General features: G+C 37.0%; 1 protein-coding gene across 1 annotated transcript; it reads right to left on the reverse strand.

The window, feature by feature from the left end:
- Positions 1–7,389: 7,389 nt before the first annotated feature.
- On the reverse strand, positions 7,390–15,607 carry LOC144662470 (ADP-ribosyl cyclase/cyclic ADP-ribose hydrolase-like). The gene is made up of 8 exons (XM_078523281.1): positions 15,084–15,607; positions 13,523–13,611; positions 12,898–13,021; positions 11,660–11,751; positions 11,126–11,218; positions 10,121–10,207; positions 9,406–9,510; positions 7,390–7,682 (listed from the first exon to the last, which is right to left on the reverse strand). The coding sequence occupies exons 1-8, from the start codon at positions 15,384–15,386 to the stop codon at positions 7,535–7,537; spliced, it is 1,041 nt and encodes a 346-aa protein (XP_078379407.1). The 5' UTR covers positions 15,387–15,607; the 3' UTR covers positions 7,390–7,534.
- Positions 15,608–16,585: the final 978 nt, after the last annotated feature.

Below are 16,585 nucleotides of genomic sequence, written 5' to 3' on the forward strand. Positions count from 1 at the left end.
TAAAAATATAAATATATATATATAAGCTTATATCGCCTGAAACAAAAAAAAATGATAAGTGGGCTGGGCGACCAATACATGCAATCCGCTCTCTATGCGTAAAAGAGGTTAAGTCGCAGGGCAAAATTTAATTTGAAACTTCGATAACCAATAATTGTTGAAATCAACACAAGGATTTAGACGGCATGAATATCGATTTTCTGCCACCACGGCAGCCCTAAAGTCCTTTGTATTAAATACCGATAGCCTATACCCGGCATTATATATGAAGGTGCCCATAATCTCGAGGTTGTAAAGACATTATAATGTTTAGGGTGATGATTGTTTTCAATTCGTAGTCAAACCAAAACATATTATTTTCCATTAATTTGCAAAAATCCAGTACTTAGAGGGTTTTGTTGTACATTTACATGTAAAATCTAACACCGAGATAACACAGCAACACAATAACCTGAAAATTTCTGAAAGAACGGCAGGTTACATGCATAAACAATGAAAACGTATTTGATTGCCATCAATGAAGGGTCGTGAAAATAACTGTAGAGTGAGAACTATTTACTTTTCGAAATAAATTATCGGATGGTAGGAAAAAAACATGAATGTAAAATTAAAATTACTGCATCAAACAGGGCAATATTTCATTGAAAGAAAGCTAAATAATCCTCCACGTCCTTAAATAAAAAAAGTTCTCAACCCCATACATTTCTTAAACAGCCCCTAGGCCACCTTTTTATGAATCAAGTCAGATTTCTGCACGGGGTTTTCACTGAAATGAGGTGTACATCTCGTATGATGAACTCAGCAGAAAAATAGCGTAACAACCAATAACTGAAAAAAAAAAACCGAACCCAAATTATTTAGTTCCTGGAACAAACATTTTCAACAAAAAGGCAACAGGTCGCTGGTACATGCAAATCTGCGAAACAAGTCATACTGACAATTGACAAGCAAGTCGTATCGTTAGGACATGCCTCTTCAGTAAGATAATTTTTCACCATTGCTCATATGTCAGTAAACACCTTCATTCATTCAAAGAAAAGGTGGCGCTGTAAAAACTGCTGCTACCGATAACCGATTTATTGATTTTCCGCAAAACCATAACAAGTTTACAACTTATGTGTTAGGTAATAGGCGATGGATCCATGTCTAATTTTACCAGTGCTCCTTTTGGTAAATATGTTTGTTTTTGCATCTGGTAAGGTAGGGGCTTTTATTCAATTCTATTTTATTTTATTTTATTTGTTAAGATTGTGTTTTCATTTTTTCAATGGGTTGTTGTTTTACCACGATCTTTTTTTGTTTCTGCGTTGGAAACTTAACTCATTCTGAACATAATTACAAGTGCAGCTGCGAACCAGTTCAAACTAAGCTAGACAAATTCCACATAGTTTCTTCAGTTTCTTTAATAATTCTACCCGTAAGATGGCTTTAGAGATAAAATCAAAACGTTACGAACACCTAAAAAATCCTCTTCGGTGCTAAGGAGTATTCATTTGTTTATATTTTGCAACGTACATGAATTGACAGACATTTATGATTGTTTAGTGTTTGCTGTGTCATGTTGTATTTAAAATGTCATGTTCTTAAGCACAAACTTGTAAAGTCCTCAAACAAATAATATAACAGTCAGTATAAAGTAAGAAAAAAATACAAAATATTTAGGAATAATTGTGTTAAAGACTGACATGCGTAGAATTGATTATACCTAAAATAGGCAATCCAAACAATGTAAACAAGACCAAGTAAACAATTTAGGAGCTAAAGCAAAGTCTTTCTCTTTTTATTTTAAAAATCCCACACGTGGTTGTATTACGGGAGCTATAACAAAAATGCAAAAAGGCCCACGACAATTTAAAACGACTTTACAAAGAGGCGCTTCAAGGCAAAAACAAATTGAAGAGTCATTCTCATAAGTGGAATGTGAATTAAAAGAAATTAAAAGAAGTGATGTCTTTCACGATATCACTGTCATATAGAAAATCTACATTGGAAAAACTGTACTTTCTAGTGAGATAATAGTGCCACAGTAAGAAACGTTTAACAGGCGAGTACACTCATGTTGATTTTATTGACGGCTTCCACAGCCTCTGCAGTACTATCGATCTATTATCTTTTGATTGGTACCACAAGAACAGTCTCCTTTGAAAGGCAGAAATATTTTTTCCTTGTTTCGCACCGAATTAAGAAAATTTCATTCATTTTTTCCTCGTTAGTTTCAGAAATATGTGGAATACAAAACACATTTAAGTATGAATTTAAGTATAGCCTTTTCATTGCATTATCAAATTAATCATAGGAGTAACATTAGCCCGTTTTGTAACACCTCGAGTTCCGTCGCCACATTTTGTTAAGTAAAAATGTAAAATGATATGTTATAGCTCATAGTTGTATAGGATATCACAGTCATTGTTCCTGATGTCAGTATTGTTTTATTGAATTTTACTTTACATTATTTTTGCTTGATGTGTTGCCTTTACCCGTTAAGGAATAGGGTTGAATTCAAATCATTATTTGGTATATTTCAGTAATTTGAATAGTTTCTCTTTCAACACTAGTTTTACTCTCCTTTGCGCTCAAAACTTTATTTTTAGAGTTAACTAATAACAAAGATGTGGGTCACATTGCCTGAATCAATTATCAATATTTTCTCGACCTTATATTGGAAGTAAACAATCATTGTTTTCACATGTGACATACCGTTCTTTCTAAAATTGTCATATTGTTGTGTTCCTGAGTTATTTTGGTGTTGGGTTTTACAAATAAATGTCCAAAAAACCTAAGTATTGAATTTTTGGATAAATTTATGGGCGATAATATATTTCTGTTTGACTATGAATAAGAAAATTTAATTCACTCTAACCATTTTTCTCGTTACATCCACGACATTATGAGTACCTCCATAATGCAGGGCATGAAGAGGCTGTTGTTATTTAATACACAGGCTTTAATGGCTGCTCTAAGGGCAGGAAATCGATATTATGTCTCCATCCAATCTTGATTTCAGCAATTAAGAGTGGCTGAATTTGCCAAATGTAAAAAAATTCTTCGACCTTATAACCTTAACGCGTAGAGAGTGGAAGGCATATGTTGGTCTTCTAGCCCAATTTACCATATTCCTATAAAGAATACACTTTTGCGACTTTTATACGGATTTATTTAAGAGTTTGCGACAGCTTTCTCAGCGCACTTAACATCGATCATAACCTGCGATCAAGCAAGCTGGTGTTATGTTTGAAACCATGCGTGCGAGATACCCTTCGCTCTGAAAAGACATCAATAAAAAGGAATAAAGGTTTTAGATACGAAAAACTGGCATTAATAAAATGGATTTTATTTAAGCTTTTTATTCCATAAAGTTTGTTATTCCAAATGTTGTTAACACAACGTGTTAATCACAACTCTGTGCTATTGTTTCAATTAACATGAGCACTTTTCAACTGCTCTAAGAACACATTCCTCACTTAAAGTTTCGTTGCGAGTTTTTCTTTTTAAAAGATAAGTTGGAAGTTTTGTTCTGTTGCGTGTTGATGGATACTTGTTGCAATTACGTTTTAAAATTACAAATCTTGTTACATTACCCTCAGGCATCCAAAGCAATTTTGCTTTGTTCTCAATCGTAGCCGTGTCCTGTGCCGATTATGCATCGGAGGAATTAGCGCCACAACCAATAACTGAAAAATGCCGATCCTAACCTCTCCAGGTCCTAAAACCACCATTTTCAACAAACACGGGTTGTGAATAACCTTTCTAAAAAAGCGAGTCTCGCAGAATTATAACCACATTTCAGGGGCCTTGTCGTTTTGAATTTTTCTAGGTCGCCTTCTAGAAATCATTTTCAATGCTAAGAAAGTCTCAGGCTCGCAAAAGAAAGAAAGAGAAAATAAGAAAGGAAAGAAAGAAAGGAGTGCGTTTTTCGTTTCTCAAAGTCTCGAATTTACCACTCGAAATCCTACAAAGAGGCAACAGGTCGTCGGTACATGCACGATTGATTCTGAACAATCACAAGCAAGTCGTATTGTTGGGACATTCCTCTTTGTTGAAATATTTTGTCACCATTGCTCATATATTGGTTAATACCTCCATTCATTTAAAGGAAAGGTGGAATTGTAAAAAAGGCTGCTACCCATAACCGATTAGTCTATTTCCCAGTAAAACAATGACAACTTCAGTACAGCTTATGTGATAAGTAACAGGCGATGAATTCTTATCTAATTTTACCAGCGCTCCTGTTGGTAAGAATGCTAGTTTCCGCATCCGGAGAAGGTATGGGTTTTATTTAGCTTTCATACTATTTTTTATAGGTTTTTTTTACCACGACTTTTTTTGAGCAGAAGATTTTGTGCTGGCATTACTTTACACATTCTAAACATAACTACAAGTACGGCTGTCAGAACTTAACAAGTTCCACATATTTTCCATTTTCTTTTAATTTGTAATTCAACCCGTCAGATGTCTTTAAGGATAAAGTTAAAACGTTACGAACGACTTTACATTATCCAGAATAAAATAAATTTATGTATAATCCATTTCGGCGCTAACGAGTAGTTTACATAATTGTATTTCGCGCGTCGATATATTAGCTGACATTATATTTATGACTGTTTGGTCTTTGTTGTGCTTTGTTGTATTTAAAATGAGAGGTTTGAAACATAAACATGTAAAACCGTCAAACAAATAAGGGCCCGGACGCACTGGACTGACAAAATTTGTTTGGCTCTACCAAAAATCCTGACAACATTTGTATCCGCCAATATTCAATTTTTCAATCGCGGGCGCACAGAAAAACAGCAAAATATGTGTTAACCAAAAGGTACCAATCATGTTAAACCGTTACACCTTCTGTTGCTTGTCGTTTGTTGAAGAGTCGAATTTTCTGGCATAAAAGAAATGTGTTTTGCGGCCTATGTCTTAGAAGTTTTTCCCCTTTTCCCGCTTTTGTCGGGTATTGAATGCTTGTAGCCTTGACTTGCCATGCTTTCGTTTTGATCAGCAGCGGTACCCGGGGAAAGCGAATTGAAACTTTTGCAATCCACGAGTACTTGCGACCTGGAGGTTCAATGGAAATAGATATCGACAGTCGTTGTATGGAGTCGATGGGCGCTATAATCTTCACCGTGCACCATGTTCACAACGCTTCGCGCAAAACTTAATATTTTGGCGGATTTCTGCCTTGATAGACTCTTTGAAAAGCGAGATCAGATTTTCTTGATTGACGTTTTCCTTCAAATCACGGCGTGTAAATTGACAAACCTGTCAGATTTCACGCCTGACAAAATTTGTCCTGCTTCGAGGCAGGTCGATGGCGCCTTTGATGTTTGTTAAGGCTTACAAAATTTGGTAGATCAACAAACCAAAGCGCGCACTTGTCTCAACCGGTGACAGATTTTTTTTTTTGTTTTTTTTTTCACAAAATAAACAAAAAATTGCCCAGTGCTTCCTGGCTCTAACCTAACGATTTTGATTATGTGGAATGTTTAATATTTCTGAATAAAGTTTGCTTAAGCTTAAAGGAATAACGTTGAGAAAAAATATTTAAAGAATAATTTAGTAAAGGACTGACATATGCAGAATTGAGTATTCTTAAAATAGCCAAACTAAACAATGTGAACTAGACCAAAGTTAATCAATTTAAATACTAAACCAAAGTCCATCCCCCTTTTATTAAAAAAATCCCAAACGTGGTTGTATTACTGAAGCTTTAACATAAGTAAATGAAAGCACAAAACAATTTTAAGAGAACAGATCAATTTACTTCTTAATGTGCTTTTTTCATGTAAATCTAATTTATGGAGCTAAAGCAACCTGAAGCGAGCTAAACTTCATATGATTTAGGATTTTAAGTATTTTAGCTTAAACCACTTTAAAAAAAATAATAGGTTACAAGCAGTTGATTGGAACTCGTGCTAAAAGGAAATTAAAGTCTTTTTCATAAGTTTAAGGTGGCTGACGGGTGATTATTGTTCTGACAGGTCTCTTTTTAAAACACTTTTTTGAAAAGGAAACCATTTAGCGATTTCTTAAATTTTTTAAAGCCTGACAGAAAACCTTGAAATAATGTAAAATCATACAAAAGGGGACGATCAAGCAGATTTTTCTAAGTTATGCGCAATTATCCGAAGCCTTCTTTTTTTAATAAAACGCGATCAGATAGATAGATAGATAGATAGATAGATAAACTTTATTAATGTTTCAAGGCCACATAGCCTGGGAAAATCCCATCATTTTTAACATGCCACGGTAAAATGTTTTGTAATAACTTCAAACAAGTTGGCAAACAGTTAAAGTTCACTCAAAGCAAGTTACATTTTACAAAATAGCGACTTCTTAATTTTGCTCTTGAAACTGCTCTAAATTTTTCTGCCCGCCTCAACTGCAGCATAAATAAGACAGCCATCTTGACGAAATACCTACCCCTTTTAAGAGTGATATCACTTAAAACTTATGTGTAAAAGATCAATAACATTAGACGATTTTACGCCGAAATATTGAGAAAATCAAACAAATAATATTATTGCAACTTGCAAAGAAACTGTTGATTTGTTTTGCATTATTTTCATGCTAGCGCTAGAACACGATATTTGAAAGGTTCCAGCCAAGTTTCAGCGTGTTTCGTTCATACGGTTTAAAGAATTTCGAACGAAAAGCCAAAGTCAAATTTACTCGTCGCTTTACAAACCTTTATGGCGTATCTTATGTTGTTCTGTGTTGTTGGACGAGCGTTGTTAATTTCAAATTCCGCACGATTAACTGCCGCTTGAGAATGGCTTTACTTTTGAATGTGCAGTTCCCAAGCGGCAGAAAAGAGGCATAAGAACGTGCAGAATTTGAAATTAATAAAGGTCGGCACACACTAGGCGACAAGTCGCTCCGTGTGTACTGCTTCAAAACAAGCCGCTGGGACCACAGGTAGCCCAAGCTCGATATATGAGTACAATGAAGATGACCTTTGAATTGTTACGTAATTCAAGCGATTTGCATATTTATAAGGATAACTACCATATGAGAACCTGTTTAGGCAAACCTGGAAAAAAAAAAGTTTCTTACTTGCGGGTTTTTATTGTGTCTTTTATTGTTTGATTCCTCCAAAATGGCTGCCACGAAAACACTCTATAAAGGTGACTTACTTCCAGACTAACGAGTAACACACACACGAGAAACCATAACAAACTTACAAACGCGCGGTTCGCATACGAAATCACCATAAGTAAGAAAAAGACCGGCTCAAATAACAAAAAAGCATAGGAACAACCTCGGTAATTTCAAGTCGAGTGTATGGAAAGAAAAACCACCCAGAGAGAATTATGGGAAAATTAAGGAGGAGCGAAATACTTGCAAACTTCTCCTTTAAATTTATCCTTTAAATTTCAAAATAAATTAAAACCTAGTTAATAAAGGTTGCGTTATTAATTACCTGGAAAATTACAATTAATTAGAATAATATACATTACGGTCATTTTATGCCAAAAATGGCGATAGTTCCCTTCGAATATATTCTTTGATAACTGCTTTTGTAGCTGAATCTTGAAAGAATCTACTATGCATCTTCTGTATGTCTTGCGTAATTAAATAAAGCAGTACATTTCTTTTTGCTTCTTTTTACATAGATTAACCCAATAACTGTTGCTATTAGGCAGAAAGCAGCAACAATCCCCAGCATAACGATGGCCACTATTTTCCACCATCTAAGTCAAAGAAAAATAACAAGAACAAACAACAATCAACAATGAAACGACTAGAAGTTCATTAGATTTGAATAAATAAGGGAAGATACGGAAAGTGTATTATCTTCAAGTTACTATCTTTAGGCCTAAAGGCTGGTTTTATATAATCGTCCCGATCGTTTCTATTGCCTTTGTCACTTCAAAAAGTTTTCTTGCGATCAGAGCGATTATACGAGAACATTACACAGACGATTGCTAACGTCTGAGGCGATTGGGGCGATCACAATCACTTGGGTCGCCCGTGTTCTATCCTTCTAGCTTCTCTTTCCCTTCTTCACCGTAAAACTGCAATAAAAGCTTAAGGTCGCGCAGGACCCTTGCAATCATTAGTATGTATTTATTTAAAGAGTATGCACGAACTGCCGGACGACTGAAGCCGACAACAAACGAAATATTCATGAGAATGTTTGTTTTTAATTACTTTTGTACAAGTAATTACTAGCAATTGTTCTCCGTTTTGTGCCACGTGCGCTGGAACATAGGGAATTATCATATTTAGATTCACAGCTTTGAATATAACACCCGTTGTTGTAAACATTGATTGGCGGAAGGTCTTCGGAAGCCTCAAAACCTGCAATTTTGTGTCCAAGTTTTCTCCGTCGATATAGAATTTCAGTAGTTGATTCGCGAGGAACGTAAACTTGATGTACTCTATTGTGCTATGACTAGAGCGAATTTTTAAATTTCCTTCTCAAAATGAAGATAGCGCGTTTCAAAGTTTAGATTTCACATTTTTGCTCTCTTAAAAGCCCTTAACTTGTAGCAGTTTTTGAAATCGAAAATTTCGTTCTAGCTATAGCACAAAAGGGGTTATGATTTATCACTAGGCTATATAATCATTTAATTTGGTGCGCTGTACTAGCTGAAAACTTGGACACAAAATCGCATTATCTGCAGTTAAGCTTTTAAGGGTTTGTAACATCACAGACAACGGTCATCTCTCAGTATAAGGACAATCACGAGGTAATTCCATCATCCCCGGATACCCTTGTTAAATTTTAGAGGAATCGATGTTCAAAATGTAGTGAATTAAAGCTTTACAAGATAGCACTCCGTCAAGAAATTTGGCTAATGAATTTATTAATGAGCAAGGGTCCCGCGCGACCTTAAGAGAAGATAGGAGGCCACGAGTTTTGCTCATTCATTGAAGGCTTCCATTGTGTTGGATATAGGGCTAAAATGATTGTTTTTCGTAGATTTTCGCTCATACCAGGCGATCGGGATGATCATATGAGAACCCCCGATCGCTTCCAATCGCTTCAATCGCCTACGATCGTCTCAGTATTTGCAAACGATCGATGAGACAGAAACGATCGGGGCGATCATATGATGACCAACCTTTAGTACCTCACTAGGCCGACGTGTTACTTGGCCAGGACTCAGGCCCGGTTCGATTCCCGGGTCGCTCGATCCTTGAGTCCAGTGCACTGCACCATAAAGCCTTACCGCACCTTCCACGATTAACAATGAAACAAATAATGGCTATCGTTAGTTCATTGTTTGTTAATACAAGAAAGAGGAGCCATTTAGTTTCAATGCAACCAACGTAACGTCAGAAATTGCTGTGTCGCAATATTATTCGATAGTACGACAAACACAAGATCTTTAGTACGTTAATGCCTCAAGTGAAAGCAGTTTAAGAGAGAGATTACAAGAATTGTTAATATTTGTTAAACAAACTTACCCACTACATTTCTTCACAGACTGTGTTACTTTTCTCATTCCTGCAGTGAAGAACATGCACTCACGAGATCTCGGGTGATCGGCGCACAAAAGATGTCTAACAGAACTTTAAAAGAAAATAACATGAATGTATTCAACTCTAAGAGTTATAAGAAACACATTTAGATTTTATCAGTAACTGCCTTTAAAAAACGGCAGGTTGTTTATGCTTTGATGTTTTACTGACAACAGGTTGTAAGAATGGTCGGTCCAGGCTACTTATTTACCGCAACGTCTTTAAAATAAGAGGAAATTAACGAAAAAGAAAATGATATTTTACTTAACAAATCCTAGCAATTTAATGAAACAGTCTGTGAATAACTTGTGCATTTAAGCGTCGGCAACCCAGGTAAATTGACGTTAAGCTTATAAGGATATTGTTAGTTAATTCCATAAAGTATCATTGTTAGTAATGTATGATATGAATGTACAGCCTGGTCTTACAACAGTTGTCTGCTTTCACTTTGCGATTGCAGTCAGCTCTTTCTAAGACGGACACCGTCGGGACCGGCTCCAGCTGTCCGTCTTAGAGAGTTGTCCGTCTTATAGGGAGTTTAGTAACAGTAAAATGACTGAAAAACAGCAGGTGTTCGTCTTACAGAGGTGTCCGTCTTATAGACGTGTCCGTTAAGAAAGAGTTGAGTGTATTATTTCTTTTATCAAACGTTTATACTTACTCTGGGTCATCGTAGCAGGTGGTATTTATTCCCCGGCGTTTCGCATCCTCTTGCAATTGTTTGATTGAGCCATTGCCACAGCTCTCTCTGCAAGATACACAGGATCGAGATATTAATTCACATGTACCTATATTTCTGCTGATAACAATGGGTTACTATTGCTTGGACTGCGTGACTGCGCGATGCAGTTCGTACTTCCACCCCAGAACTGAGATTGACCCTTGCTCAGCATCGAGTCTCCAGTATCTCAGTGGTTAGAGCATCCGTTCTAGAACAAGGGAGGGTCGTGGGTTCGAATCCCATCTGGTGCTCAGAATGCTTTTTCCGAGTTTCCTTATGGTTGATTCGTTGTGCAATTATTTCGTATTTGTAACCTAAATTTCTACAAGTAAAATTTTGAACCTTTGCCTAATCCCACAAGCGTTAAACAAGCAAACTAAGCCCAAATATACTTTAACAAAATTACTGTGGGGGAGGTTGATGGGGGGGGGGGGGGGTGGTCCAAGGCCTATGGTTACGTACACCAGAAGCGTGAAAAAGTAAACAAATTGTTATAACGGCAGTTAACTAAATGATGACCATTTGGTCCTTTTTTACACTTTTTTGACGTGTTCCAACTTTTTATGCATTACATTGCAGTTTGGACATACTTCTATCCTTTTCTTCTTAGACGCACTGTTTTATCCCAAGGAACATGTAACCATCTTTTTACAACTTTTTGTTAGTTGTTTACAGGTCGCGGCAGAGAAATTTTCGCCATTGCGTCCAACGATTTATGCATTACATTTTAGTTTGGACAAACATCTATCCTTCTCTTCTTAGACGCACTTTTTTTATCCCAAGGAACATTTAACCATGATCTTTTTCACAACTTTTTGTTAGTTGTTTACAGGGCGCTGCATATAGAAATTTGCGTCATTACATTTAATAAATAAATAAAAAGAAACAATAAAAATAGATTTTTGAAAAAAAAAATATTCACTTTCAGATTAAAAAATCACTTACAGATCTGGACCGTCGATATTGTGTACAACAAGGATTACAAGTGTGAAGATCTGTTCCACGTGAAAGTTGGGTAGCTCAAACCGCCCGAAATAGCTTAATTAAAATAAAAAAGGATAATAAACAAACAACAATATACATGACAAATCATGCTTTTTCAAAATCTCCAGAGGCAACTGACTGAAAGGGGTATGCATGCAGCAAGAGAACAAAGGAACCACAGAATGGGAAGATGAACTGACGTGAAATAGTTAGAGCGCAAGCGACTTAGTAAGGGGTGTATAAGTGAAAATATTTGTGAATGCTAGTAACAGAGGTAACGGTATAAGTACAATAAAATGCGAAAGAGTAAAAGTACAAAATATGAATAAGTAAATATAATATAATATAAATATAATATAAGTCAACTGAATAGGTGTTTGAAAGCTGTAATTTTGTGGTGTTAGCTAAGTAAACAATAAGGGTCTTTGGACTAAAACTATTCATAGTTTAGTAAGTCGACTTTAATTGAAAAATTGACTGAACGAAGGTAAATACCTATTATTTCTATAAGCTGGAATTGGTTTTCCGGATGCCATTCGTGTTCCATTGACCATAACACGTACAATGCCGCTGGCTTTCTCTGCAAACTACCAAGATTAAAGTTAACCAACCTTAACATAGCTTTTGTAAAGACATTTTATTTGTTTCTGAAACTGGACAAGGTTTAGGTGCGACCTTCTAGGGTCAATGTAGACATTTGATTACTGTCCCTGGATGGAATGGAGTTTTATCGCAGCTTGATACCCAGCATTTTGCCAGTTTGCTTAAAAAAATTGCGGCAGCCACTTATACTTCTGTGGAGGCGTGGTGGCTTAATGGTCAGTTCGTTGGACTCCAGATTAAGGTGCATAAATGGGTACCGGCAAATTTAGTGCTGGGGGTTACCCTGCGATGTACTAGCATACCATCCTGGGGTGAGAAGAAATACTCCTAGTTGCTTCATGCTACTGAACCGGCATAAGCTTCGGCCTGATGGGCCATCGGGCTCGGACGCAGACGTTTTCAGATCGAGCGGTCCGGGTTCGAGCCCTGGTCGGGTAACTATGTTGTGTTCATGGGTAATACATTTTACTTTCATAGTGCCTCTCTTCACCCACGTGTATAAATGGGAACCGACGAAATATTACTGTGGGGTAACCCTGCGATGGATTAGCATCCCATCCAGGGAGGAGTAGAAATATTCCTAGCCGCTTAATGCTACCGAAACCTGGATAGGCTCCGGCAGTGTGGGCCGCTTGGCTTGAGGCTAAACTTTAATCGTAATAAACTAGATTAATTGCTAGAAACTTAAGGTTTTCATCGGCTTTATCCATTGCACCAAAAACTACTCGCTCGAGAACTTCACTTAGTCACGCCACAGAGGTCCTATGACAGTTTTCACACAACGTCGAAGAAATTTTAATGACTAAAGGCATTCTAACGAATATGAATAAGCAAATAACTTTCTTCCCTTCTATCCCTATTCAGTCACTTCATTAAGGCTTTAAATAAAAATATATATGTTTGTCGTAAAATTCCATGCAAATCACCAAAAAAAGAGTGGAAGAGATTGGAATAAAATACTTGGAATATTTTAATAGATTATCGGTTAGTCTTACGCATAGTCTAGTTTACGTTTAATCATAATTTCATGTTGACACGCTTTACTGAATCTAATAGATTCCGTTCACTACTTCCAACGTCACCATTGGAATGAAGTGAGAATTGTAGACTGAGTTATAACTACAGCTTACTCTTGTCGAAGCTAGGCCCCAAAATGGCGTCCAGTAGTCGCAATCTTTCGGGCAAGAAGAATAGTTTATACCATCAGTTGTATTGGTTTGGGCGCCGCACCACGTCAAGTTATTTACAATCCACCTAAAAAGGAAGGATTCAACTAAAGGTAAGCTACTTTTTGTATTACTGGCCTGGAAAAACATGTTCAACTTTGATTGGCCTTGTGAGAATGTTGGCTTTTTGTTTCTGTATGGTAAGTGGGGCCTATTTAGTTTTACATGGTTCGCTCATTGACTTATTGACTTACTACTGCTTTAATAAATTCTGATGAGCATATTTTTAACATAATTTAAACAGAAAATAGTATATAATGATGAAGGGCATTCTTAACCGGTGCGCCAAATATTTTACCTTATAATAAGACAAAACAGAAAGTTGATGAAACCAAGCAAATTAACTCGGATAACGTTCTCCGCTCAGTGTTCCGTAGGCTTTGTGCTATTCTCATAATAAATAACAGTGTGACAGGTTCAAGAAAATATAACGACAACATTTTTTGTCACATAAAAAATACATCCCCCCGCCTCCCCTGTTAATGAAGGTCGGTCTCCACCTGGGTCTGTTTCGATCTGTTGGACTTACCCTGCCATTGTATCTTCCAATGTCGTGAACCTGGCGTCAAAATCCGAGAATAAGTGCGCTTCTTTGTACGTTCCTGACCAAAAGAGACTCTGCGTGGAAACAGTAAGTAGATGCAAGTTTTGACTGAAAATGATTGAAGCATCTCATGACAGCCGTTAACCAGCCAACCTTCTTCCTTCTGTTAGAGGAGTAAGGTTTGGCAAACACCGCGTTCCACGTTTCACTTGTAGCACTCAGAACATATAAATCGTTAGTCGGATAAACTTATATTTTCTCTTTGTGCTTGCTAGAACATTGCTCTCTCGAAGCAGATACATTTTTGGGACTAACGACTGCAACCAGAACAACCAGGCCGGGCAATCAGGACTGTTTTTGTCCAACTGCGCTGCTTGCGTTACGTCATGTCACGCTAACCTCTAGCTGTATAAACCACTCGCTACCTGTCTCTATCAAGTCACTAATTGTGTAAATTTTAGTATAGCTTGAGGAAGTAAATAACAGAAAGCAACGTCAATTAACTAAATATTTGAAATATTAACAGGTAGGCATAGCGACCGCAAATTGCCCAAGCAAGTTCTTGTCACGGGTGTTTCTGAGAAGAAGAACGAATCACGAGTTTGTCACAAGTGACCATAAGTGTTCCACGCCAAGTAGTTTTTCTCAAGTTGTTCTTCTTACTAAAGTGATCGAATCGCTGAATTATCGTTACCTCCTTACTTACATTTGTCAGACACATGTACACAGTAAGATAAGATCTAAAATCACTGTTTAGCATGATAAAACAATAATAATTTAAAAAATAATTTAATTTATGACCGGATTGAGTACTGCCAATGAAACGTCGACAATATGTTAATTTTGCTGATCAGTATTTTATGCAGTTTGTTTTTCCGCTTTGTACTTGCACCAAATCAGGACATCGTAACCGGAAATACAATTAATCTAAATTCGCTTGTCATCTCAACATATGTCTGCCGAATTTCTGATGAATCAAGTCTACATGTAGTTGTATCCCCACAATTCCCCATACATTTAATATTAACTATTTATTCAGTGTATTCCGAGAACTTGTTGACATGAATGTTTCTAAGAATTGAAGTGAACGAATCACGAGTTTATCAAATAAATGGCTCATCGACAAGTCATTTTCCTCAAGTTGTTGACCTTGCTGTTAAAAGTGATTGATTCGTAAAAATTTTCGTAACCAGCCCACTAGAATTTGTCAAAGACATGTATACAGCAAGTTTTATAATCACTTCCTGTATAGAAACAATAACAATTTCGATAATAATTCAATTTAGTTTGCATTAAGCATCTTCAATGAATTGACAACTACAGTATGTTAATTTTTGCTGCTGATGATTAATTATGTCTGTCGATTTGTTAATTTATTGCTTTGCACTTGTGTGCCTCTATTGAAATCAAGTTATCATAACCGAAAAATACAATGAATCTAAATTAATTTTCTTGTCATCTTAACATATGTTTACCAAATTTCTTATGAATCAAGAGCTAGTTGTCACTGAGTTGTATCTCCCAGCTATCTGTTAATCATTCATACCTTGTTCGGCTTGACTATATCCATGCCAACTTCGTCGAAGTAAGGTGCATAATCTGCGAATGAAGTATTACAGGGATCTTTGCCAGCAAACGCCGAGTAAAACGTCTCCCAAATCTTCGAGCAGTTTTTCGCAGAACCCTCGCGTACCTTTTGCCGTTGGAAGTCCCAGCATCGACCAAGAACAATGTCCTTTAAATGTTTCGTCGATCCGTAAGAATAAGTTAAACTTACGGAACCAAATATCACTAACAAGGATAAAGCAACGGTCTGGGCCATTTTGATGAACGTGATCGAAATCACCATGTGCTCTCGGTACGGTGAGGAAGGTCAATATTGATTAAATGTTGATGTTTTGATTGTCTAGAATAACGGGTCCGGTTGACGTCTTTCAGATGTTTGTCACGCCGTTAAGAAAAACAAAAGCATTTATGTTTTTGCGTGACATACGACTTGTAGACGAAAAGCGCAGAATGGCCAATTATTATTATTTTTTTCTTTTTAAAGTTGGCTTTGCTTTCTTACTCGTTCTCAGGTAACCATCCCTGCTTTTTATCGGTTTGCTATCGCTAATTTGAGGGGGGGGGGGTTTCAGCTCAGAAAACAATTATTTAAGTTTACTTGAATTTTATGGTAGTTTTGTGCAATCAGTTGTGCACTAGTCCCCGGGGGGGGGAGGGGTACCTCTAGAATGGCCTATACCGCGGAGGCTCCGCCCGACAAGGGGTACCTTTTTCAGGCTTTGGGTATACAAATCGGGAGGGCTTTCACAAATTTAGGGAGGATTATGAAAGGGTAGGCGAAATCCAGCCATAACTGTTATTTTAAACGTTAAGGCCTTTCCATTAAAATATTTCGATTCCGATCGCCCCGTCTCTTGGCTGATGGGTCTTAATTTATTAAGCGCTAAAAAAAAATGAACACTTGAAGAGCTTCCGGTTTGAGGTAAATGTGATGGCGCGTAGGTATATAAAAGGGGTGCCTATTTGCAATAGTAAACGTCGATAAATGGGGTACCTTCTTCTATCAAGATGGTATACCTTAACAGTATATATTAAAGGGTAAGGAGTATCGGGGTTGGATCTCCAGGCGGAGACCTCACACCATACACAACTTTTGCTAATAACCCCCCCCCCCGTGTGACTTAGTCAGACAAATTGACCTCAGTAGGTGGTACGCCTGAGCTAGCGGATCAGGAATTTTATCTCGGTTCATGATTGTCTGGAGCTCTTTTCGTTTAATAAGGACTGGATTGGTGAACGATCTGGGACATAACCCAGAAACATTCGCATTATTGAAACGCTTAATAACGATCATCGAATGTATCATGCACAAATGTTGTACCACCTTTTTTATATCAGATTTGCAAAGAGGAGCAAAGAACAACTTCATCACCGTGCAAAGAAGCCAACGGTTTGCTTAGATACGAGACAGTCCTTCAGATTATAAAATCGCGTGTCATTTTCCCGCGTGTTTTGAGATCTTGTTACACAAAAGGCCATCAA

The sequence above is a fragment of the Oculina patagonica genome, chromosome 8 (assembly GCF_052425735.1).
Source record: "Oculina patagonica isolate OP01 chromosome 8, crgOcupat, whole genome shotgun sequence".
Taxonomy (NCBI): Eukaryota; Metazoa; Cnidaria; class Anthozoa; order Scleractinia; family Oculinidae; genus Oculina; species Oculina patagonica.

Bases quoted from the DNA above. Each gene is read 5' to 3' on its own strand.
- LOC144662470 (XM_078523281.1), bottom strand. From the start codon at position 15,386: ATGGTGATTTCGATCACGTTCATCAAAATGGCCCAGACCGTTGCTTTA. The intron at 13,612-15,083 runs GTATGAATGATT...GTTTCCACGCAG, and splicing joins ATATAGTCAAGCCGAACAAG to AGTCTCTTTTGGTCAGGAAC. The intron at 13,022-13,522 runs GTAAGTCCAACA...CTTCCTTTTTAG, and splicing joins TTGGAAGATACAATGGCAGG to GTGGATTGTAAATAACTTGA.